The 25,532-nt window shown below is 41.9% G+C and overlaps 1 protein-coding gene across 1 annotated transcript in view; it reads right to left on the minus strand.

The window, feature by feature from the left end:
• The window catches only part of SORCS3 (sortilin related VPS10 domain containing receptor 3), a 2,578,554-nt gene that overhangs the window by 500,852 nt on the left and 2,052,170 nt on the right, over window positions 1-25,532 (minus strand). Inside the window, exons 12-14 of the mRNA XM_069239432.1 lie at window positions 23,252-23,328; window positions 21,332-21,423; window positions 19,744-19,851 (exon numbers count right to left, since the gene is read on the minus strand). Coding sequence (XP_069095533.1) covers window positions 19,744-19,851; window positions 21,332-21,423; window positions 23,252-23,328 — 277 coding nt within the window. The remainder of the gene's footprint in view (window positions 1-19,743; window positions 19,852-21,331; window positions 21,424-23,251; window positions 23,329-25,532) is intronic.

The following is a 25,532-nucleotide window of genomic DNA, read 5'->3' on the forward strand; positions in this document are numbered from 1 at the left end:
GGCAGAGCTAGCTCACATGTGGACCTGCCCCAGTATTGTTTTTCTAGCCAGTCAGACACCAAAACCAGGTGGAGAGGAATTGCCCCCAGAACCTTTTTGGAGTGACCACATGAGAAGGTTTGGTTATTTCCCTGGCCACACCTCTAGGGTGGATACAGGAACTCTACACAAAGAATGAAAGGTTCTGACATGCTGGGGATAGTGAGAGAGGGGCACTTTGGCACTGTTGGCAGTAGGAAACATAAAATGGTGCAAACATTGGCAAAGGTACACCATTTTTCCTATTGGTTTTGAGGGGGGGCAGGAGTCACCCCCACCCACAGGCAAGTGCCAGGCATAAGTGAGGCACCCATGGACACCCTCTACAGAGCACTACTGGACCAGTGAAAGACAGAAGAAGACTGATTCTGCTGATTCCTGTCAGAAGACGCCTAAGGGCTGGACTTGCTCTCACTTGTATCCAGTACAAAGAAGAAGACTTCAAGGGCCGGTTAGCTCACCTCTTATTAAGCTACTAGAATGCAAAAGCTTCAGGAAGACCATTTTCTTGAAGGAGCCCAGCTAACCAGTTTGAACTGGACAAGCTTTGGACACTGCAGACAGCTTCTGGTGGGATCAGTTCTGATGTGCAAGTGCTAACTATTCCTGAGGTCCTGGAATTCTTGGCTCGTGGTCGCAGACAACCACTTTTTTCCATAAAAGTTTCTAAGTCAAAAGGTAAACTTTACACAGGGAAAAAACCTGGTCCCTTTATCTAACCAGTGATATATCGCAATAGGCCTTAACCTTTGACCGGGGCTAGCGTGACCAGCTGCCCGCCATTAGAGCTTTGTGGTTTTTGGCACTATTTTTAGACAAAACTTTAAGAATTCATATGTCCAGTCCCCTTTATTAGATTGTTGTCATTTTGTTCATTTCAAACATTCTCTATTGTAATAAATTTGAGTGTAATATTTATTTTTTTGTATGTTCAATTGTTTTTTACTTTACTGGTATGTATAAATTATTTTACATTTTACGCATGTCTGCTTTGTACAACAAATGCCAGGGGTTAAGCTCAGGCTTAAATTATTAAAATCTTTACTGAATCAAACAAGAATAGTGACATTATTACTTGCAATGGACTACCAACCACTTCAGTAAATTCCACTTTCTCACAATACAAATTTGAGGTTTTCGCATTTTATTTTAACCAGACATAAATGATGAAACAGCAGCATACATCAGTAGTTTAGATAGTAGAATACACACATAGTGATTTCATGGAAATCAGCTTGTAAAGAGTATAATGAAGAGCATGAAAGCAGGTGAGGGAAAAGAGGAAGTTTATTCTAAAACAGAGATTGAAACAGATGCAAATGGCTTAGCTTCACCTACAGATCTTTCAGTCTTTTGCACCAAAGGTTAAAAGTAGAATATATAAGTATCAATATGACATCACAAAATGATAAATATATCTTGATGCCTAGACTAAGAAAATGTGGGCATTACCAACATACTCCACCCTCTTGAAAACAGCCCAATCAATTTAAGGCCATGTTTCCTCCTGTTAGTAATATCTTCTATGTCTAGTACAATATGTGAGTCATAAACAGGTTGTGGAGTAGCGGTAAATGCATAAGCTAGAAATATGAAGAAGAGTTACAATGGCTTCTTATGTAACATTTTATGACGTCAAGCAACTCAACTAATTTACTATCCCCAGGGTACGGACACTTCCACAACATGTGTATAAATATTGCAAGATTTTCAAATGAGCTTAAATGATTAATTTCATTTTTTATGCTATTTTATGCATTGGTATATGTCTTTTGCCTCTCCTCTATTTGCTCCTTTAAGCAAATCTAATCTCTGAACATGTCATTCTTCATCCTCTCTTTTATGTTTTTCTTCTTTTTACCCCTTTTCTCCATTGTTTTATTCTGCTCCTCCCTGCTACACCCTAAAAAGGTGTAGCATCTACATCTCCTACTACTATCAGGAAATATTGGGACAGATTTAAGAGCCCTTAGCGCCACCATAGCGCCTCCATAGCGTCATATTTTTGATGCTAAGCCGGCGCTAAAATGTCATTTTCCCTGCACCATATTTACAAAGTGTGTAATGCATGCATTGTGCCACTTTGTAAACCCTTGTGCTACATTATGCCTTAGCCAGGCATGATGTATGCAAGGGGGGCGTTCCCCCATTAGGGGGAGCTGAAATAAATGGTGCAAGGAAATCTAGGAGATTTCCTTGTGCTACTTTTTTCAGCACTTTTAAAGCCTGTTCATAGCAGGCATTAAAAGGGGGCTTCCATTATTTTTGATGGGCCCACATGTACTCTGCAGGAGTAGCAACAGCATTTTGGTGCTACTCCTGAAGAGTACCTAAATAGTGTAAAAAACAATGGTGCTATTGCCCCCTACTTTTTGCCATGGTGCGCCGTTTTTTAAATATGGCGCACACATGGCAGTGGTAGGGGGCGATTTGGGGCACAAGGAAATTGGCCCTGCATTGTGTGCAGCGCTGCTTTTCTTAAATCTGACTCACTGTATCTTAACACATTCCTAATATGTTATGATTGAATTCTACACCTAGCACTTGTAATAGTTTGCTCGTTCTGATGTCCTTCATCCTCCACCATTTTTACCTCTAGGCAACTCTTTTGTCTTGAAATTCCATCCCTGTCCCTGGTTTTAGGTATCCTGGCCACTTGCATGGTTAGCAGCATAATGTTTGGTTCTATCCATGCAGCTTAACACTTCCAAACTATGGTCCTCATTATGAGTGTGGTGGTCTTCAGACCACCACTATGGCGGTGGTCCGACTGCCACCGCGAGGAACCGCCACAGTCTGACCACTGGCACCGCCAGGTTTGCCACCAGTCGACAGCCTTGCGGTCTCAGCTGTCATAATCCGCAATGCAAGCAGCGCTGCCCTTCGAATTGTGAGTCCCACTTCCGCCAGCCTTTGCATTGCAGTTGGACTGCCATGCAAAGGCCTGCAGAAAGGGGGCATCGGGCCCCCTTGGGGACTTGGCATGTGCAGTGCAGATGCACCATTGGACAGCGCTATCGCGCTTTTCTCTGCCCGAATTACGGGCAGTTAAAAGCTCAACAGGTGCTGTCACACCAGATGCACCGCAAGATTGCCGTCGGCTCGATTATGAGCCAGCGTCAATGTTGTGGTGAGTTTCCCATTGCGGTGGCAGGCATTAATGCTGTTTACGCCTGCTGGTCCAGGGGGAAACTCGTAATAGGGCCTGTGGAGAGACTCCCACATAGGCGGTCATCCCGACACAGGACTTTGGCGGGCAGCATCCACCGCCCACCAAAGTTGTAATGAGCTCCTATGTCTCTCTTGTTCAACACACAGTAGATACCATTGCCTAAGCATGCTCAAAGCCTCAACTATTATCTTATTTTCCATAAGTAACTTGCCCTGACACTGGAATTCAAATGATTTCTTTGAATGCTTCCTCTGATGCCCAAGGATATTTTTGTAGCTTCACCGATGATTTGGCTTCTGTGGTTTGGAGACATTTGTGAAACTCCCTCCTACCTACCAGCAAGTGCTGCTCAGGAACCAAAATTACACACAGTGTACAGTAATCAGTAAATAAGGAATGAAGAAAATAATTTAGCACCTTGGATTAAAATTGATAGCTTGAAACATGTTGATTTAGTACGTATGAAAACCACCTACTTAGGAAGCACATGTGGCAAGTAACCTCCACATTCATTTTTATTGCATTTCTCATGCCAGTCTCGTCCAAAAGGTCACGAGTAGGCAGGAAATAACTGAACATTGAGTGAAATGAATTCTGGCATACATGGGTCCATAATTAATAAAAACAAACATACAGGCTGCTACAATTAGATCAAATGAGTTAGTAAAACGACAAAGTAGAAGTACTGTGGAGGCATGTTGTGCTTTAAGGAGATGGAAATGGCAGCATCACAGAGAAAAGGGGGACAAGGGAATGAGAGACTTGCAAAGGAAGATAATGACCACATGTTGTCCACGAAAGCAGATTCCTATGTGAAATTGTTTTAAAGTGTAAACTAGGTTTTTAACTCGTATTTGACTAGTTAATGACATAGATTCGTTCACAGTACCTAAGCAACTGACTTCCCTTTTCAGGCACTCTGTACAAGGTATGATAAGCTGTAGGATGCTACTCAGAGAAAAGTAATTGAAATTTCAGCTCATAATAAATTGACGCTGTAAAGAAAAATAGCGGGATAGAAGATACAATGGAGAAATAATTGCTGTTTCATTCCTGTCACCAATCAATAGAACATAATTTTCCCAGGAAACCTGCAGTTTTGAAACATTCTAAAGGTATATAAGGCGCTGTATAAAATGTACTTAAGTGAGTTAAATCATAAATTAATCAATGCTCATGTTTGTCTCAGAACAAGATAAATTCGGATAAAAATTCTGAAATTTAAATAGATGGAATCCATAATACCTTTTTTAAGATTACATAATTATATATTAATAGAACGAACCACATGCTCATTAGAATTCAGTTACATGTGAGATCCTTTCTCGAAAATCCTGCTTTCTCCCACAGTCTCCAAAACCTCTTAAAGAGATTATTGGGAAAATGGCTTTACCACCGGTCTCAAAGTAGGACAAGGCATCGTCAAACAAAGTGGCACAATGTAAAGCTTGTTGGTGACAATTGCTGATGATTCAAGGTTCTACCTACAAACATAGAGGAATATTAATTATTATTTCACACAAGGCAGCTGAGCAGCCGAACATTTTTTCAAAAGGAAAGAGAAGAAATGTTCCATATTTACTAAAATAGGAAGCATTCCTACACCCTCCTTCAACTGGCAACTGGCAACTGCCTAGCACCAATGCAGGAACCCTTTCATCATTGTGTAAGGGTGCCTGCATTGCAGGCAGGATTGTTTTTTCAATCTAAAGAGGCATATTTCTCTTGCCACATTGAGTACACATGGAAGAAGAAGAAATAAGGAGAAAGAGGCAATAAGAAGAATAAATAAAGATATTTCTCTTTGTTACATCTCAGGCAGGTAGGTACAGCATTTTGGCACGAAGGATCACAAATCTTTATAAATCTGGGTTTGCTTCAAAATATATGGTTAGATGCATGGGAACACCCATGCTCCATCCATGTAATGCCTACTTGATGCAAGGTAACACAAGGGAGTGCTATGCAGTGCCTTGAGTTACTTTGTATTTAATAAACCACGCAAAGCCACACAAAGTGGCTTTTGTGTGACAAAATGGTTCTGCATCAGGGCTGCGCCACAAAAGTGATGCAACCCTCAACAAAACTGTAAATCTGGGCCAAAAGATGTCCAGAAATTCTAGAATGACACAATCACAAAGAAAGACACTTTAGTAGGCAGTTTCACGTTGATATGCCCTGTGTAGATACAAATAATACAACCTTTAAAGAATCATCACCATATAGAAAAGTTTGGTAGCTAGTTTGATTACTTCAAATTAAGACCGCCCTACCAGAGTAGAACGGTGGAAGTTTTTTGTATATTATTGATCCCCGTTAACAAAGATTTAAGCTAGAGCAAATCCCTAATATCATCACAAACGTGAATGAGTGATGTCCTAAACAGCAGTAAAGGTATGGAATATTGAGTAGGGAATATTGATTTGCTAGAATATTGTAGCCAAAATATTGATGATCAAACTATTGACAAATGAAGCATGAAGACTGGGCAGCTTGCTGCCATTGTAGGTGGCCCTCATTAAACGGGCTATTTTCCACAACTCCTCAAGACTATGGCCCTCATTAAGACATGGGCGGTAACCTGCTGCCATGGTGACGGCCGACAACAAACCGTCGGTGTGGCTACCAGCCGCCCGCCCGCCCGCATTATGACCCTCAACAGAATTCCGCCAGAAGGCTGGTGGAATACCGGCAACCATCATGGCGGCAGACAGCGGTAAGGTGGTGCTGCTGTCAGCAGCAGTGCCACGCCAGCAAAACACCGCCTACTGTATCATGAGCAATGATACGGCCTAGCGGTGTTTTGCTGCGGACGCTGCTGCGGACAGCATCGCCACGTCCCATCTCCAGCCGGAGGACCTCCTGCAAGCAGGTAGGTTGGGTTCTCAGATAGGAGAGGTGGGTGTGGGGTAGAGGGTGTTGTGTGTGTGGGGGGGTGTTGTGTATGGGGGCGTGTCTGTTTATGAATGCGTGCATGCAGGAGTGAGTCATGTTGAATGAGTGCATGAATGCCTGAATGTGAGTGTACGTGTATGTTGTGTGTTGTGAATAGGTGTGTGCGACAATGTATGTTAGTGTGTGTTGCGGTGTGTGGGTACATATGTGTGCATGCGTGGGCAAATGTGGGTATGCATGTGTGTTTGTGTGTGTGTGTGTGGGTGTGGAAATGTGCGGGGCAGGAGAGGGAGAGGGAGGGTGGGGAGTATTCTTGGGGGAGGGGCAGGGGAGACCCCTATCAGTGCCAGGGAAGAAATTCCCTGGCACTGATAGTGTCTACCGCCATGGTTTTCGTGGCAGTATTCTTGCCACGAATACCATGGCGATAGGAAGGGTCATAATCCTGAGGGTAGGATTGTGGCGGCCGCCCAGCCATTACCACCCTGGTGGAAGGAGTGGTACATTGGCGGTTTGGCTTGAGCCACACCACCAATGTCATAATTTGGTAAAAGGTACCGCCAGCCTGTTGGCAGTACCTTTCCCCAAATTACCGCCGACGGCCAGGGTCGTAATAAGGGCCTATGTTAAACGCAAGTGAACCTTTGTACCAATTACCTTCCACCTGCATTTGGAATGCCTCAGTGTAGTTGGAGATCTATTGCTTGCTATCACACCATTTTCTTTACATTTGTGGAACAGTCTGTTGTTTTTTGGAATATCCTTCTCTGTCACTGTAATTGTTGTCACATGTCTTACTCATAAATATTTGAACTCTACTAAATCTGCTGATCCTCCAGACAAAATAAGAGATTTTATTCACACTATTTAAAATATAAATCCTGTAAATCAGACATTAATGGTGTCTGAATCTGCTAGCCTTTTCAAAGTTCGGGCTTACTGAAAATGTTTAACCCCAAAAAGCACTTACCATGTGTTCTCTCAGGCAAGTACAGCTATGGTGTACAGTCTTTGGATTTCTTAAGTAGACGTTATTTGTTGAACATGTCCTAGGTAGTGACTCAGCAAGGCACTCACATTTGTGAAACCCACCAGTAATTCAGTGGAGGTATGGTAGACATTGCCTGATAGTCTAATCAGACAGGTGTTCATGAAGAAAAGTGCAAAAGCAATTCAGGCACACTGACTCATGTCAACATTAAATGAAAAACGTTGAAACCTTGTACACCTAGGATGGACAAGATAGTGTCAGCTGGATAGAGAGCACCTCCTTGGAGCTTCGGAAACTAAGCTTCGCTGGAGAAATACTGTCACCCGCAACAGCTGCTTAAATGCAGTAATTTGGCAAGAGAGATGGTGGTGATACTGGTGGATGGCTGTGGCCATTAGCTATGGTACTCCTGAGCCTGCATCGGCCTCATTGCAAGGAGACCATACCTAGAGTGAACAACCTGACTGAGCAGGTCCTTCTCATTAGCAACTGGGTTGTGTTGGTTTCGAGATGCTTTTGATGTCTGTAGGAGTTGAATTAATGCAGAACTGGGCACAATGGAGCTCAGCCCCTGCCTGGATTGGGGCAGGATAACATCCTCGGTTCAGGAGTTCCTGGCACAGAGGGTGGACTAGTTGGGCATCACTTTCATCTGTGCTGAGGTGTCCAAACAAGCCACAAAAGGTGGCAGCAAGTCTGCAGGCACGGATGTGCCAGAGAAGGAGCGGAGCAGAAATTTGCAGATGGCACTGGCAAAGACCTGTCCATGAGGAGGAAAAGGCAAAGGTGGAGAGCTCACTTAACTGACTTGCAGGTGTAGGGCTTGGAGACCACCTTCCAGGCCATCCTGCTGCCAGGACAGGAGCTTGTGGTAAAAGATCATGACACAGACTGACCTCACTGAAGTGACCTGTGGAGCAGTCTGTACAACCCACTTCTGTGCTGCAATGGAGTATGGGTTTAGGGATAGCACATCATCAATCACCTATAATGATAACCTTGCTGCCATGTTAGTAGAAATAGAGGGGCTTGTTTTTCCTTCATTTAGTCTTGCTCTCTATTTGAGTGTCACCATATATCCCTTTGGCAAAAATAATCTTTAGCACTTATTTGCAGTTGTGAGCGACTGTTGTGGTTATTAACCCATATAACTACTCTTTTGTAAACTGCTTGTATACAGTAGTAACTGTTGCTATGTAAAGTGCTCATATGGCACTCTGGGCCTTGTCCATGATATATAAAATGCAAATAAATAAACAGACAAAGACAAAGAAGAAGGAAGAGGCACATGAATCAGATCATATTCCAGGATGGCTTGCTGGTATTTCAGTGATCAGAAGCTCACAGCTAATTGCTGAAGCAACAATAAGTAAATATTTACTAAAATTTTAGACAGATCCACTAGTTAACCTAATTTTAACAAAAGAGACAGCATTCAATAATGGGATCACCCAGAGCTTCAAATGTCCTTGTACCAAAGCCATAAATCCAGCATTTTAGCAACCTTCAGGCAGTAAATAAATCACTCAATGATCTAGAATAGTATGCAACCGATTTTGGCTGGAGAAGCGCCACAAGACACAACTAGGCACAAGCTAGGCTGCAACCAAATATATAGACAATCAATCTTAGCACTAGCAAAGTCAAATAAACTCAAAGTACGTACCTAAGAAAATAATTAATAGAATAAGGGGGCAGACAACTTCAGCAAACAGGGCTGGCATGGAAATTCCCTTCTACACGATATAATCCTTATCTTCACAAGCAAGGAAAAAATCAAATAAATTAGATTGTGTTTCTCTCCAATAGGACAGGATAAATCAACTAAACATTCCCACAAAAAGAGTAGGAAACCACCAACTTCACATCTACTTTGAGGCTTTGCCAACACCCGGACCCACAACCTTAGACCTAAGGACAATCCGTAATAAACACAGAAGAGAAAGATGCATGTATCACATAGTCTGATCATCTGGGTCGTTCAGCAGACAAGCAGCAAAAATCGTAGAGGATGAACCCCAGCTGTCTAAAAAACATGGTCAGATTAGACAAACTGACATGGAACAAATATCTGTCATGTATACCGTAGGTGAATGGGAGATCACTCATTTGTGGTTTTGGATGACTACTCCATCAAAATGTGCATGTTTTTTGGCAAAGAAAAATATAATGCTTTTGTCAATGCTTGCTTCTGTATAAAGCACACTACTGTATGTGAACAACTTGAAAGGCAAATGTCATGTTCGATGCAAGAATCATCTTTCCAAACTATTATTGCCACTGGAGCATTGCTAGATTGTGAACTAGGAAACATGACTGATGTATTCAAGGCAACACAGAAATATGATTTAACCAAGTTATGGCTAAGTTAATTCTGAATCGTGACACTGTGATAGATGCATAATTCCGATGTTGACATTGATTTTGAATCCATCTTTTGTACACCCATTACATTCGGGATTCAATTTCAACCCACAGCAGTTAGGAGACGATTCTCTTTGGCGAAACCTGAGAAAAAAATATTGTTTCAGACAACCAGTGTTCCGACTCATTGATCTGAACTTGCATTAACATGGACAAAAATAATTTGGCAGTTTCTTTCATTTATTCATCTGAGAGATTCCTTTTCTGCAGTCATACTTTTGATGAGAGGAATGTATTATTTCCCTGCAGGATTTGAATGAATTTGATCAGTGGCTCATTGCTTTGCCAAAGTGAATTAAAACTGCAGGAGTACCAACTATAGAAGCACTACGATTTGAAATATGCTCTTGCACACTGTGTACATACCACATATTAGGTATTAGCCTGTGTGAATTTTCAAATGTAGTTCCATTGTGACCTTATTTCACATTGTCATCATTATTTAATTTCACTGCCCTCATAGACCCTGAACAGACTTCCAGACTCGCTGAGTGTGTTATCCTGTGAAAGGGTTTTTTAATGTGATGAGCTTAACTATTCTATGAGATGTTTGAAAGGAAAGTGACGTAAGTTTTAAATTACATGTTTCCAAATATTTTCTCAGTAATATTCCGTAGATTTTAGAGACATCTTCAGGGAAACCTTTTGAAATTATCAATACTGAAACGCCATTGAAATAGTGATTTTATTAGATGCTTTATTTTAGGAATGTGTGGAGTGGGATATCTGTACCACCTCTATGATAAGCTTCACCCTTTACACTGCTAAATACAGGATGAGTACTGTAACCGAGTCCCCTTTCTGTCATAAGTCCACCTGCCTCATTCAGAGCCGGGCAGACCTTCAGTATGTCAGCTGCGGAACGGAAACAGTTTCATAGCTGCAGCTGACATACACTTCCAATGGCACGACAGAGTATGAGCTGTGGGCGGTTTTGACATTTGCCTGTCCCGAGTATTCACAGTGGGTGAAGAAATTATCAAGTTTTTACTTTTGCTTATTGCCATAAAGCATGTGGCAGTACGTAAAGTAAAACCATTTCAAGAGCACACACTACACAATGTGAGAAAACTCCTATGGTGAGGGGATATTACTTTTTCTAATTTCAAAAAGAAAATCCCGCTTTGGGATTTTCTTTTTTAAAATAAAAAAAACTTGAACGTTTGCCTTATGACTCTCAGGTTGACGGACTCTTACAGCACACTTTCAATGCGTTGGCAGGAACCACTATGACAGTGGTTCCTGCCAATGTAACAGCTGTCTACTGTGGCAGTGAACATTTCTAAATTTGGAGTATGTTTACTCCGTCAGGGCAGATGAGTGAAATACTCTGTTGCTCTGGCAGAGTATCAACACTCAAATTAAGGCCTTAAGACTGAGCAGGCAGTGAAAGATTTAATTCCCTGGACTTGCTCCAAGTGAGTTACACCATTTAAGGTGCATGAAGCTTCTGTTCTTCTAGCATCATGGGGCGCTCGTCTGAACTGGGCATTTATTTTACTTTGTTCTGGGTCCTCAAAGGAAGGACTACCAAATATAGGGCCAGATGTAGGAAGGTTCCCTTTTGCGAGTTGCAAATTCCGAGTCCCAGCGACTCGCAATTTGCAACTCACAAAAGGGAATGCAGAAAGGTGTCTCAGACACCTTCTGCGACTCGCTATGTCCGTGACTGCTCTCTCTTTGCAGCCCGTTTTCCTTAAAGGAAAACGAGCTACAAATAGAAAAAATACCGAAACCTTTTTGTTTCGGTTTTTTTCAGAGCAGGCAGTGGTCCATAGGACCACTGCCTGCTCTGAAAAAATATTTATGTGAGCATTCACAAAGGGGAAGGGGTCCCAAGGGATCCCCTTCCCTTTTGCGAATGGGTTACCATCCACTTCAAGTCGATGGTAACTGCGAGTTGATTTGCGACCGCTTTCGCCGTCACAAATCAACCCTACATTGCGATGCGGTCGCAAATAGGAAGGGCACACCCCTTCCTATTTGCGAGTCGGAAACACATTTTGCGAGTCGGTTCCAACTCGCAAAATGTGTTTCTGCATCGCGTGAGGCCGTTTGCGCCTCGCAAACAAAGTTTTTCGCCGTTTGCGAGGCGCAAAAGGCTACGTACATCTGGCTCATAGTGAGGATTGCTGGTGCCAAGGAAGTGAAAAAAGTCGAATTCCTTTTTTAATCTAATTTGACATTCATGTTCCTTTAAGCAATGTATACAGAATCCCAAAGATAGTTGTCTATTTGCAAACGAGTCCTCACCTGTATTGAACTGCTGCTCTTCTCTCTTTTGACCACTGACCTGAACTTTCATTTAAAGGTCTTTTCAGACAGTCTTGAAAAAACCTTTCACAAGATACTTCCAGAGTTGAGGTGGGGGAAGTAACCTTCTAGGCCTTACAGTCACTAGTTTACCACATTAGATTTGAGAGATGAAAGGCTGGCCACCAAGCAAGCTGAGCAGAAATGGTGACACTCTTACTCCTAAGGAGTCTGTAGAAATGACCGTTTACAACTTAGATGCTATAAACAGGGTCTATAGATGCCAAAGTGTACTTTTTGTTCTCTGAACTCTTCTAGGTATTTATTAAAGTTACTTAAAAACGCTGCAGACCACGGTCACTAGATTCATTTTATCCCTCATTCACAACACCATTGTGATACGCACACTATTTTTTTTTTTAGAGAAGATGCACATTTTTCTTGAGACATCAAGCTCCACTATCTTAGGTGAGCTTAGATGGAGGCCACCTTATGGACCCTATAATTCTCACTCTTTCTGCCACATTCAACAATGGGGCCTATTCTATTCTTATAACCTGTTCAGGAACCGTTGGTCTGCAAGTAGTCTCCTTTTCTAGCTGCCATAAAAGCCTGTATTAATAGTAACTTTTTCGAAGTTCAGTGCCAGCAAAACAGGGGTTCTAAAGTTTGGACAGGGCAGTTTGCAAAGTCCTGCTCTCTGGCTGGTCAAGTTGGGGGCCAGTGATATCCATGACAGGCAAACACAAAACCTAGGTGAACATCTTTATTCACAGTTGAAGAAATATTTTAAATATTTTGTGGCCTCCTGGTTTTTCAGATCATGATGCTAACAAAGATTCAATCCTTCCTGCCCCAGCAACTGCTCGCTCTGGCAGTGGAAGATTTTATTCTTTCAAGATTCAACTGCAGAAGGGCCTGCCACTTGGCTTTCTTGTTCAACTGATTCAGAAGTTAAGGAGGCCCAACATAAGGTGGGCAGCTTTGTTTATAACCAGATATATTTCAACGGCATTTCCAAAGCCAACCAAACGTTTAATTGAACTTATTGCTAGGTCTTTGTGTGTTTTCTTTTTCTCAGAGGTGAAATATTTTCTCCCTGTCCCATGTTTTAAATGCACCCATTTTGGGACTAAGGCCTTTTCAGTCCTGACCCTCCATTTTGGAAGTCACCTGCTGATTGCATTTCATATTTTAGCCAATCTCTCCTTTTCAGCCATGCCCTAAAAACCTCATCCTTTTTTATCTGCACACCCAATTGTTTTTCGTTTTGTTTAGGATTTGCATTTTTAGCAACTAGAGCGATATAGTGATTCTCTCCTTTCTCCAATACCGTAAAGCATTACATTTCGATTTTGTGGTGGTTCTTCATTTAGGGTTGAAGTCCTGACACCAAGATGCCCCTTGACAAAAGTTGCACTATCACGTACCATAATCGCCTAATCTCTCTGCAGTGGAAAATTATGCCTTATCAGATAAAACACTGATCAAAAACTACCCCACAAGACAAATGTTGCTTGTGACAACACATGTATTCACATGCATGGTGTAGCAATGTATGTCATATATTGTGTTCCAAAATGCATAAAGAAATAACTATGACAAATGGGGCATACCATAACCCTCTCTGTTGGAGTGTAGCAGTCACCATGTAAGGGTCAACGTTCATCCCAGGGCTTTCCATAAGTGTGAGGTTGACTGATTCTGTGTATTTTATGAGGCATGTCATCAGGTATTACTGGGGGGTGGGCATCTTGTTTTTTACTACCCTGTGTCAGAAAACATGTCCACATGAATTCTTGTGGCACAGAAAATTACATTTGAAATTTAGAGACTTCTGTGAATAGAAAATAAATGTGTCTATAACTCTACGCAGTGTAAGGAACAGAAAGTTAACTTATCTGAAATGTGAGTGTTCAGACTTTGACGTCACCTGTTTCTATTGCCTATCCCGAGCTGTGTCCTCAAAAAGGGTGACAACATGTGGATTCTGATGCTTACCAAAATAAAAGATGCACATCCTGGTATGTATATGTACAGGTCATTTTTGCTCTGTAAATATCAGAAGCTTGAGACCTTTCAGAATAATTACGCAGATGTATATGGGGGATACAGATTTTATTGCTCCCGGTATTTCCTAGTAACAAAAGCTACCACACATATTTGAAATAAGTGATATTGAGGCCCAAAAACATGTTAGCCTAATTCAACATGTTTCAATTGTACACAGTTGTCTACAGATCTCATATGGACAGTGGGTGCTAAAGAAGGTTTACTGTTTAACCATTAGTTGTGCAATGTGTTCTCAGCTTGTGACCTCAGTGTGTGGTTTGTGTATGATTACTAATACTAATACGGCTGTCAATGTGCAAATATACTCTATTTTTATGTGAAGTTCCAAGGTCTGACTCCTTTTATAGGTAGACCCAGACTCCATCATAGGTAATGAAAGACTACATCTTCTCAATTTTAGGTAATAGGAGTCATTGTTTTCCTGTATTCATCCATATTTACTCTCATGTCTACCATTGACGCTGATGTCGTCAGACCTTATCTTTCTAAGAACTGTGAAAATCTCAATTCATTTTGCTAATAACATAGATATAACACATGATGTGACATCAATTTAAGACAAGTACCTACTTATCACCATGTCAAGGTCAAATAAGAACAAACATACAAATGTAACCAAATAGTGCAGTCTGAAATTATGTCTTTATGACCGTATATGTTCATAAGAAAACATCTGGGATGCACACCGTGATGCGCATAATCTATATCAGACATTCCTAACTTCTCTCTCGGAAATTACCATTTCTGATAAGATTTAGTGCATAACGGCTGCCTCCTGTCAGAGACAGTCTCGCCTATTGCCAGCACATTTCAAAGATGCTACATCTCGGCTGCTGCTACTAAAGTTGTCCCAAAGAAAGGCCACTACCACAGCTCATGTTTGCCCTTCGCAGGGAACATTGTCTTCACTCCTCCACTGAAAATACCAGCCCTTACTGTCAACAAGAAATGCAGTGGGTCGCTTCTCCTAAGAAACTCTAGACCGCAATTTGCTCTACTTTCCATGCTCTCTCAGTGTAGCACATTTAAGCAGGTTTTAAGGTGTTAGGTTTTAGATGACATTTTGAAATGTTAGAAATGTTCATTTTATTCTTGTTACTCATAACTTGCCTTTTTGTTTTGTTATGATAACCTGTGTGGTTATATTAGATGTACTGTGAAACAGATATGTTCTGTTGCAATAATGCTTTTAGTTAAGTGTCTATTCTTCTTAGTGCTATGTGTGTGTGATATTGTGAATAACAAAACTGGATGGTGTCTTTTACCATAGTTCACCTGATCCCTTTGCAGGGATTGTTAATAACCCAGAAGAGAAAGCTCTGCTTCAATAATGCATTGGCTGGGGCTCTGAGGGGCTACAATAATCTGTCTTTCACATTCACTGCCGGTGCATGAACCGAGTTCAGCTGTGTCACCTATGTTGGGAAAGCAAAACTTGTAGAACTATTCCAAAGTTGTAGTTTGTGCAACATTTTCACAATCCACAATGCTTTCCTTTTTTGATAATCAATAACTATTTCATAAATACCTGTATGTTTGGAAATAACCTCACAAAGTTGTGGAAGAGGGAGAATGGAAAGCAAATCTATGGAGTACATGAAAGGCCTGTTTTGAAAAAAATTGGTTGAAGCTTAATAGAAAATTGATTGCAGTCAAAAGTAAACCACCAAAAAGGTATACATGATGGAGCTGTAGATACCCCAATTGGAAGTTATTCAATAGTATGAGAAACTTAGCATATCATCTGTATGTGTCCGAAGACGATCCAGAATCCTCAAAACATCGTAATGTAAGCCCTAACACATTCTAGCTGTCATGTTTCATCACTCAGCTGTAAAATTGTTACAAATGATTGTTGTGATGAATGAGCCTACTATTTTTAGGGAGTATTTCTTTGACAATGGTATGGGATCCAGAACTGGCGCAGGGCAGGCTGGGAGCCTGTTCCAGCCTGCAGGGAGATGGGAGGAGGCAGAAGAGCAGCGTGGAGTGGAGGTAAGTATTTTTGTATTTAATTTCATCCCCCCCAGACACCCCCACCCTCGCACGCGCCACCTCACCCCTTTCAATTATCACGAGCCGCAACTAAATCCTAAATTAATCTTTGTTCAATCCTCTGGTAGCTTGGCATAGAGCAGTCAGGCTTATCTTAGAGGCAATGTGTAAAGTAATTGTGCAAACTGTGGTAAAGTCAAAAAGCGCCACACAAAAGTGATCCCACAAGCAGTTGGAACAATAGCACTTTATTTACCAAATAAAAGAAGACTAAAATTACAAGAATCCAATTAGTACAACACGAAAAGATTTTAGTGAAAATAGCACAAAAAAGCAAAAAGCCTCAACTGTAGAAATCTGATCGCACTAGTCTGGGGGAAAGTCACAAGTTTAGGCTGACCATGATAGAGCATGGACCGGCTACAGGGCCCCAGTTAAGCATGCTGAACACAGTACTTTAAAACCTGGTTTGCACAGAGTTGCGAGGAAGCGCATTAAAGATGTGTCACACAGCTGAAGCAATGCTTCGGTTCTGAGATGTAGCGAGGCTGCGATGCGAGGGCATAGGTCATCTTTGAGGATCCCACCAACAGGAGTTTTCATGCAAAGTCCATCATCAAGGATGCAAGTGCAGAGTCAAAGCAAAATGTTGGTTCTGAGGAGATGTGAGGCTGTGGTGCAGAGTCCAGCATCATCCTCACGGCTGCAGTCAACATGAGATGTGAGGGCCAGCACCGAGGATGGATCACACTGTGGCAATTCTGATGAGGCTGCGGATGTCATGCGGGTGTCTGCAATGGTCCAATCCATGGAGCAGCTGTGATGCGTTGGTTCTGCTTGGGTTGGTGCAGCACTGCAGAGGAAACATGTCAGTTGTGTTGCATCCACATAGGCTGGCAGAGCAACAGAAGCCCACTTCCAAGGGTCCAGGACCGGGGTGGCAACACTTGACAGGGTAGACTCACAAATGGCAGAGTCCAGGTGCAAGATTGTTGGAAGCCTGTTGAGTCACTGAAGCTTCAGATCATGAGACCAGCCACCCAGCCCTTGGAGACACTCTGGGTTCTGGGTTCAAGAGATGAAGATCCAGTCCTTCTCACCCACGTAAGAGGGTAGCAGTCTGTTGTTCAGCACAGGAGGGCAGCAGTTCTCAGGAGGAGCAGTACAGCATATTGGCCATCCTTTTCGGCAGCACAGCAGTGCTTCTTCCTGGCAGGGTATACACAGATATAGAAGTGTACTGAAGTAGTGGTGTCTAAGGTCCAGTATTTATACTCAGTTGTGCATCTGAAGTGGGGAGAAGCTTCTAATGGCATGCCTGTGAAGTGTTAGCACAGGTGCCCTGTATTCCTGGTCCTGGCTCCAGACTAACTACAGGGGGTATGCAGCCTTTTGTATAGCAACAGGACACACCCTACTCATGTGGAAGTGGGGCTGGGTCCAGCTCCTCCCTCCCAACCTGCCAGTGTTGGCGCTTCCATTCACACCTAAGCTCCCTATTGTGTGTGGTTGTCTCAGAAGAATAAACAAAGCTCAACTGTCAACTATACCCAGTCCTGTGACCCTGCTGGCACCAAATGGCTATGGCAAGAAAATGGCTACTTTCTAAAAGTGGCATTTTCAGAATTGTAATTTAAAATCTGACTGTTTTATAAGTTAGGATTTTTCATTATGATTCCAGAGACACCAAACATGAACTGGGGACCTGTTTCTATTTGGAAATTACACATATAAAATGTAATAAGGTAACTTCAAGATTATTCTATGGGAGAGGTAGGCCCTGCACTAATGAAAAACAAATTCAAGAGTGTTTCACTACTAAGACATGTAAAACTTAAAAGTACAAGTCCTACTTTCTAGATACATTGCTCCCTGCCCTCTGGGCTGTCCAGGGCCTACCCTAGGCATGTATTATAAGTATTAAAAAGGAAGTTATGGGCCTGGAAAAGGATTTACTTTTCCAAGTCGAAATGGCAGTTGAAAACTGCACGCACACAAGCTGCAAATTACAGACCTGAGACATGTTAAAAGTGCTGCTTAAGTGGGTAACACAATCAGCCACTAGTAGTGTTTATTTTACAGGCCCTGGGCACAGGGAGAGACACTTTACTAGGGATGTACAAGTACATCTAATATGCCAATTGGGTATAAGAGAATTTAACTTGCTTAAGGACGGAGCACAAGCACTTTAGCACTGGTTAGAAGTGGTAACGTGTGCAGAGTCCTAAGTCCAGCAAAAACGAAATCAACAAAAACAAGAAGCCTGGAGGCACAAAGGTAGGGGGAAATCATTCAGAGGATGCCAGGTATAACAACTACATAGCACACAAAAACACTTAATGAGTCAAAATTTAGAAAATGTTTTTACTAATAAAAAGAAAAACTACTTTAATTCACACACTAATAAATACTAAGCATACAATTACAAAGTACACAATGGGAACCAAACATAGTGTTTGTTACAGAATTCATATGTACAAGTCCTTCTTATTGAACTTGTGAGAGGCCTACCTCAGTTGTAAAAGGATTACACAATCCAAAAACACTTCTGTATTTGACCCTTTAGCTACCTTAACAATGTCTCTGTCATTTAAGAGCAATACAACTACTCATGGGAAGTCTAACACAAAGTATGTCCATTCAAAACCTATGAAAAATAAGATCAACAAATGGATGCATCCAAAACCCTGAGTCATCTTGATATTGGACCCACACTGTGAACCAAGTACATCACTTTAGTGACTAACTATCAGGGTAAAAAGGGAGCAGTCAAATCTGATTCTGCATACACTAACACTTGATAAATCAATGCTGTTTGTGCCTTTTCTTTTAAAACAAAAGTACTTTCAATCATACACAGCTAAATACCAACCACAAAATCATCAATGTGCATAAGGAAAATCAGAACGCTCTAGTCTCTCTTGTACTAGAGCTCTGTGTAAGAACGTTTTCAGTGTTAAACAGTATAAACCCACTGACAGGTGTTTGTCATGGAGTTTGCAATGTAAAGCCCCTTCCTACTCTGTTGTCAAGGCGTGTACTATGTAAAACTCCTGTCTATCTAATTTTGATTTTAGAATGTAAACCCCCTACTCATTTAATTTATCTGAGAGTTCTCAAAGTAAAACCCCTTCGTACTGTATTTGTCAATCTGTAACAGTGCTTTATTTGTAAATAAAAAGGTGCAGGTGCTCAAAGCTCTCCTCTTAAACATGCGGCTTCTGCAATTAAAAGTGTGAGCACATAATACTGAGGAAGCGTAATCCTGAAGCCACCTCGGTCCTCTTCAGTCCATTTACAGCCACTCCCTGCCCCTTCAGCTCACTCTATCAGCTTCCTGCTTTTCCCCTTTCTGACGCTTTTTCGTTTTTCTTTTCTTCCGTCTTTCTTTCTCACGTGTCTTTTGCTAGCAGTAAATGCCTAAGACAGAAAACTAAGCGCCGGCCCTCAGAAATACGTGCCGGTGTTCCGCACCGGAAACAACAAGCACAAATCTTTAACAGTATGAAAAGAGGCTTCCTACTGCATTTTGCGTCTGCATTAACAACGCCTGTAGCACTTATGGCAACAGAACTACCAAATAGGTGCGCCAACCCAACTGCAACCTGTCTCCAGATACTGCTTTTGTATATAGGTATTCCATTACCTCTGACAGATAGCTATTGGTATGAGGCCAGACAATGGAGTACAAAGTTGTTTGCTGAACACTATACATGTTCTTTGTTCAAAGGTTTTGTGGTCTTCAATTGTAATCAAAGACTACATTTCAAGGAAGAAGTACTCCAAAGCTCGCTTTTTGATGTGTGTTTAAATGACAATGTGACTGCATTTTTACACTACGAACAAACAAACTTGCTTTGCAAAAAAATGTTACATTTAAACCCACTCATGCTCTACTCACGTCATAACGTGATTCTCCACGCCTGGCTCGACCAGAGCTCCATCCACGAAGAGGGGCACAGAAGTAAAGCTGTACTTGATCCACGATCTCCCTTCATCAAAACTCAACCTGATGAGTACAATGAGAAGCCACATTCTTTAGTAGGAAATGAACTGGAAACTCTCTCATCACAACAGCCTGCCTGTAAGTGGCATTGTGGAAACCAAACACGAAAAGCTTTGCAAGGAAACGGATGACAGCATAAAAACAAAACGCATTTTTTAATCCGTATTTCTTAACAGTGGTAAAACACCTTTCTGTATGAGATAGCGCTCTGCAAATACTTCAACTGCGCAAAAACAGAAGATCTATCCTGATCTATCAACCCTTTAAAGAACCCTTTGTCCCCATCCTTGATTCAAAGTTATGCGAGAATATCTAAGTGGGTCATTTGAAGGGGGCGCCTATATAGTACAAAACTGGCTAAAAGGAAACAAAGCACTGTACAGAAATGCGATGCAGAGCAGTGGGGTATAAAGTGTAAAGCGTTTCTGGGACATGCATAGAAGGGTGTTTAATTAGGGTGCAGACAGTGCTTGAAATGGAAAAACAGAAGTGCAGGTACCCTGTGTCAGAGTACCTGCATGTTTGTGAGAAGTGGGTTACTCTTTAATGAAATGTATTACGTTTTTCTTCTGCCCATTTAAAGCACTGTGCTGACTGTTATTAATTTGACGTATGGAGGAGAAATGTCGGAGGGGGGGTGCTTCAGAGGGAGTCTAATAACTGGAAGGAATGCACAATTAACGTTTGAAATAATAATTCTTCCAAAATGTTCAAAAGTAGAGGCCAGACATAGGCATGAAATCCTTTCAAACGGATTAAAACATTCCTGATCGAAGACTAGAACGAAAAGACATTGCCATTTATTGTAAGACATGCATCTAGAAGTTTCTGATGCTTCACATACAGGAGATTGGCAAACACCGCGAAGAAATATTGCACACTGAAGGGTTCTTTGAAGTGACAGGCAAGTATATGATGTCTCCGCGCGGAGCAATCATGAGGAAACTGTTCGTTATGAAGGACAAGGTTTCTGTGACCCACAAAATCGGTATTAATCAGAAATAATGAAAAAGTAGTTGCCAGTTAAATGAGCCTTTACAACACTATTTTCTGTACATGTGCTGAGAGTGCTTGAGTGTTAAGAAGGATTTTAAGGGTATTTTATGAGCTTCTTTCATAATGGGTTCAGACGATCAGCCCATTAGTTGAGCTTCGGCATCATAACTACATCAAAATCTGAAGAAGCTGTTGATTGAGAGAGCTCTCTCAGCTGTGGCGCCGCGACGCAGGCGAAGAACTCGAAGCCAGCAGGCGCGTGCTCTGGGCAGCATGGCTCTGTGTGTGAAGAAAGACAGGTCCCAAAGGCTAAATACTAGCCCAAGGCGAGAAAGAAATAGCCCCAACTACATTTTGTAAAATGAACTGTGTGTGTATGACACACAGCCATACATTTAACAGTCACCGGAACGCGCCCACCAGCCCATGTCCCGCATCCAGACCCAGAATGTTACTTTTTGTCAGCTAAGAGAAAGAATGTCCTTACCATAAATGTCGAACAGGTAGTGATGTGTGTTTCATCGCTACAAGAGCGCCTCCCCAGTCTAGATACCAAACGTTGTACTCTTCTTCAAAAATCTAGGAGCATAGAAACACAAAAATGGCATATAAATCATAAAGGGGTCTTAGACAAAATATACTTGCCTGACTGGTTGTTTTCCCACACAGCTTAACTCCTTGACTTTGCCCATGCACACAACTGTCCACTTTTCTGTGTGTTTGTTGAATCCAAGGGACACATTATTGTGTCCAACTCCTCTTTCACGCCACAAGAATAATCATTATAAATAGTACTAGTTGCTTTACTTAGCATTGTATTTCAAAGCCACTTAGGGATGGACTTGTACGTGACCATAACTTACCAGAGTCTGATCTTGAGAAGACACCAGGCCCTGTGCCCAGCCCACTGCAGGCAATCAATCGCCACTGTGCACAACTTTCTTAAGTTCCTGAAAACAGACCACCAACTGGCCCTCTGTCAGACATCCTTGATCCAGTTGCCAGTCACAGCAGATTAGACGCTCAATGTGGCAATGCCCCTTGGTATTTAGAGTGAACATCCTGCAATGACTTTCCCTCTGTGTAACTGCCATGTGGGGTAGTGGGATCTCAGAGTAGGAAAGTTAAAAAAAAATCTGTTCTTGATGTGTAGGAACTAAATTCCCTATTGGTGACGGCCTTTAATTTTTTTATATTTCAGAAAAAAACAAAAAAAACATTTACTTTTGGAGTTTTGTTTCCGAAAAAAGAAAATAATACTTCCTGGGCTGCAAAAATATGCGGCCCACTCACTAATCTATTCTTAGGAAGGCGTCAGCCACAAAGTTGGATGCACTTTCAGCAAAGAGATGTCTGACAGGGAAGTGGGAATCTCTAAACTCGGCAGACCCTCCATAGTCAAGGGAGGGGCGGTACCCCTCTGGCAGCCAGATGGACTGTCGGCCATCGGCCAGGCTCTAAATGAGCCCACAAATTACCTAACGAACCCATGCCACACTCCAACTCTCCAATCTGCTACTGCTGCCAGTGACTCTCTATGGACCAAGTTCATACTGGCAGTTTTCTTCATTGATCTTTTAGCTTGAGCTTTTCGCAAATGGATTAGGAGGCAAACTGTTGATAAATACTACGTAAGGTTTAAGGTGACAGTTTTCACCAACGGCACTTAATTCGAAACCAGACGCTGACAGGTATGTCATATTTCTATTTCACTAATAAGGATGTCACTACATCGAGGTGCTACTGCATAGGAGTCTGTACATTGCGATTACCACTGTTGAGAATACCACTGCCGCTTACTACAGGTTTCTAACTAAAGGCTCTACCTCATGAAGTGATGCATTTGTTCTTATGTGCACCATGGAAATAAGCCAAATGAAGGTTTGCAGCGAAAGAGACATATCTGTTAATAGCAATTGCAGAGGACTGATATTTGACTGGCCTGTCAGGCACGCTGCCACTAACAGATTGCTAAGCTTGAAACTGCCATATACGGCCAACGTTGGTACCGTCCTGGCCCACAGGACCAAGGCAAACTCCAAATATCACTGCCCCTTTGCTGGTCCATCTGGCAATGCCAGAGTACTGGCCAGGTCGGTCCAACCCTGGAGAGTACTGATAACTAGCAGTAAACTCAAGTTTCCTAATTTCAGAAGAATAACTCCTTATGGTACTTCAAGACAGACAAATCTTCTGTGAACCATTACTAGACACACGGTACATACATTTGAAATGAATAAATGTACTGCATTTATTTTTCATATCAACAAAGCGCATCCTTCAATTCCCTATTATTAAAATTGAATAGTACGACACTAAACAACTACATGAAAACGTCTGCATTAAATTAGAATGACACTGTGCTTAACCAGATTTGATCCATTTTATCTAAGATGTGAACATGTACCTGTCTCCACGTGTTTCCACCATCTGACGAGATGAACATGCTGGCATCGGTGTAAGACAGTTCAATGCCAATGTTTCCTGTAAAAGAAGTCGAATAGTTAAGGAGGAAGCGATGAGGCATTCACCACCCTGTCAGAACTTGCCAAAATTGCAGATTCCCATCATCTCTGTTTTTCTATTCCTCAACTCCGATTCAGTTTAAGTAAATTAATTTTTCTGCGGTTTTCCATTGTTTTATTTTCTTTCTTTTCGGCGAAACTCGATATCATTGTTGACTAAAGGATTTCGAAGAATGTAAAGCCTAAGTGACAGTAGGTACTGTTATGTGTAGTGTGAATGTACCCCACGAGTTGTTGCATCGAGTGGGCATCAGCAAGAATGAGGGTCCATTGAGTTGAACACTTGCCAATAAAAACGCAGTGAAGTGCAGGTCACATAGCCTACAAGCAAGCAGGACTTAGCTTTCATTCTTATGAGGTTGTTCATTTGAGTATTAAACCAGGTAATAGTAACACCTGTGCTGGACCTTGCCCTTTTTGCAGGGTCATCCCCAGACCATTTACCTTTTCCCTCCACTTTTTTCTGAATTTGCTTTTGTTGGCCTTAGGTCTCCGGCTGTTTTACCACTGCTAACCAGTGCTGAAGTGCATGCACTCTCTGCCTAAAACATGGTAACATTGACTTATCCACACCTTGCATATCTAATTCCCTTGTGAATTGCACTACAAGTGCCCATGGCATGTAAAATAAATGTTAATGGTGGGCCTGCAGTACTGATTGTGCCACCCACTTCAGTAGCCTTCAACTGACTCAGACCTGCCATTGCAGAGCCAGTTGTAAAGCTTTAAACTGCAACGTCGACCTGACAAGTCAACACTCTTGCCAGGCCCAAACCTTCCTTTTTAATACATATACTTCACCCCTAAGGTAGGCCCTAGACACCCCAAGGGCAGCGTGCAGTGTATTTAAAAATTAGGATATGTACGTTTAAGTTTTACATGGCCTAATAGTGAAAAACCCATACATTTGTCATTCACTACTGCAAGGCATATCTCTCCCATAGGGTAACATTGTGATTACCCTTTTACATTTCATAAGTGTAGTTTTGAATTGGGAAGTGTTGGGACCCACAAGTTTTGTGTCTCAGAAATCAACATTTAATATCACAACTTATGGTGAAGTTGGATTTTAAATTGTAATTCTCAAAGTGCCACTTTTAGAAAGTTGGCATTTTATTACTTTAACCAGTTTACACCTTCTGCCTGTCTCTGAATACATGTCCGGGGTAGGTGACATTTAGGTTTTGTGCATTCCCTCCAGACAGTGACACACAAAGGGGGCATAGGTGTGACTCATAGGCCATCAACATCCTGATGAGACATCCTGGGCAGGATGGGAGAGAGCAGCTGACACTCACACCTTAATAGGCTACTCCTGTCCACACACAAAGGACTGCATACCCACCTGTAGTGGATCTGGAGCCAGGGCTATGAATCAGCTATGAATCCTGAAGAATCAGAACCAATGCATTGCATCTGTGTGCCCCTCACATCAACACAACCATTCAACAAGGCACTGTTTCAGCCCAACAAGGTTGGTTTCTGTAGCCAGTCCTCACTCCATCAAGGTCAGCTTGAATTTTTGTATTTGTCCTGACCAAGCGTGACCGGTTGGCGCTTTATGCTTTTGAGCACTATATTTGCAGATATTTTTTAATAATTTATATCTCAAATTCTACTTATTGGATTTTTGATGTCTTGGTCTTGTGCTGTTAATTAAATGAAGCTCTATTTTCTGAACCTGGTGTGGATTATTTGTGTGTGGTGTTGTCACTGTTTTACTGTTTTAAATATTGCAAAAATACTTTACACATTACCTCCTAAGTAAAGCCTGCCTGCTCTGTGCCAAACTACCAGAGAATAAGCACATGTTAATTTATGGTGTGTATCTCACTTACCCGGACTAGGATTGGGGTTCCTGCTTGAACAGGGTGCATACCTCTGCCAACCAGAAATCTACTGTTAGAAATCGGGTCTCTAGTTGGCAGAGGTATGCACCCTGTCCAAGTAGGGACCACAATCCTAGTCAGGGTAAGTCACTACACAATCTAAATTATTCTGTGCTCACCCTCTAGTAGCTTGGCACAGGGCAGGCAGGCTTAACTTAGAAGGCAATGTGTAAAGCATTTGTGCAATAACTCATACAGTAACACAGTGATAACACCACAAAAGGTACTCAACACCAGTTTGGGAAAATAGATAATCTTTATTTGAATCAAATAA

The sequence above is a fragment of the Pleurodeles waltl genome, chromosome 6, assembly GCF_031143425.1.
Source record: "Pleurodeles waltl isolate 20211129_DDA chromosome 6, aPleWal1.hap1.20221129, whole genome shotgun sequence".
Taxonomy (NCBI): Eukaryota; Metazoa; Chordata; class Amphibia; order Caudata; family Salamandridae; genus Pleurodeles; species Pleurodeles waltl.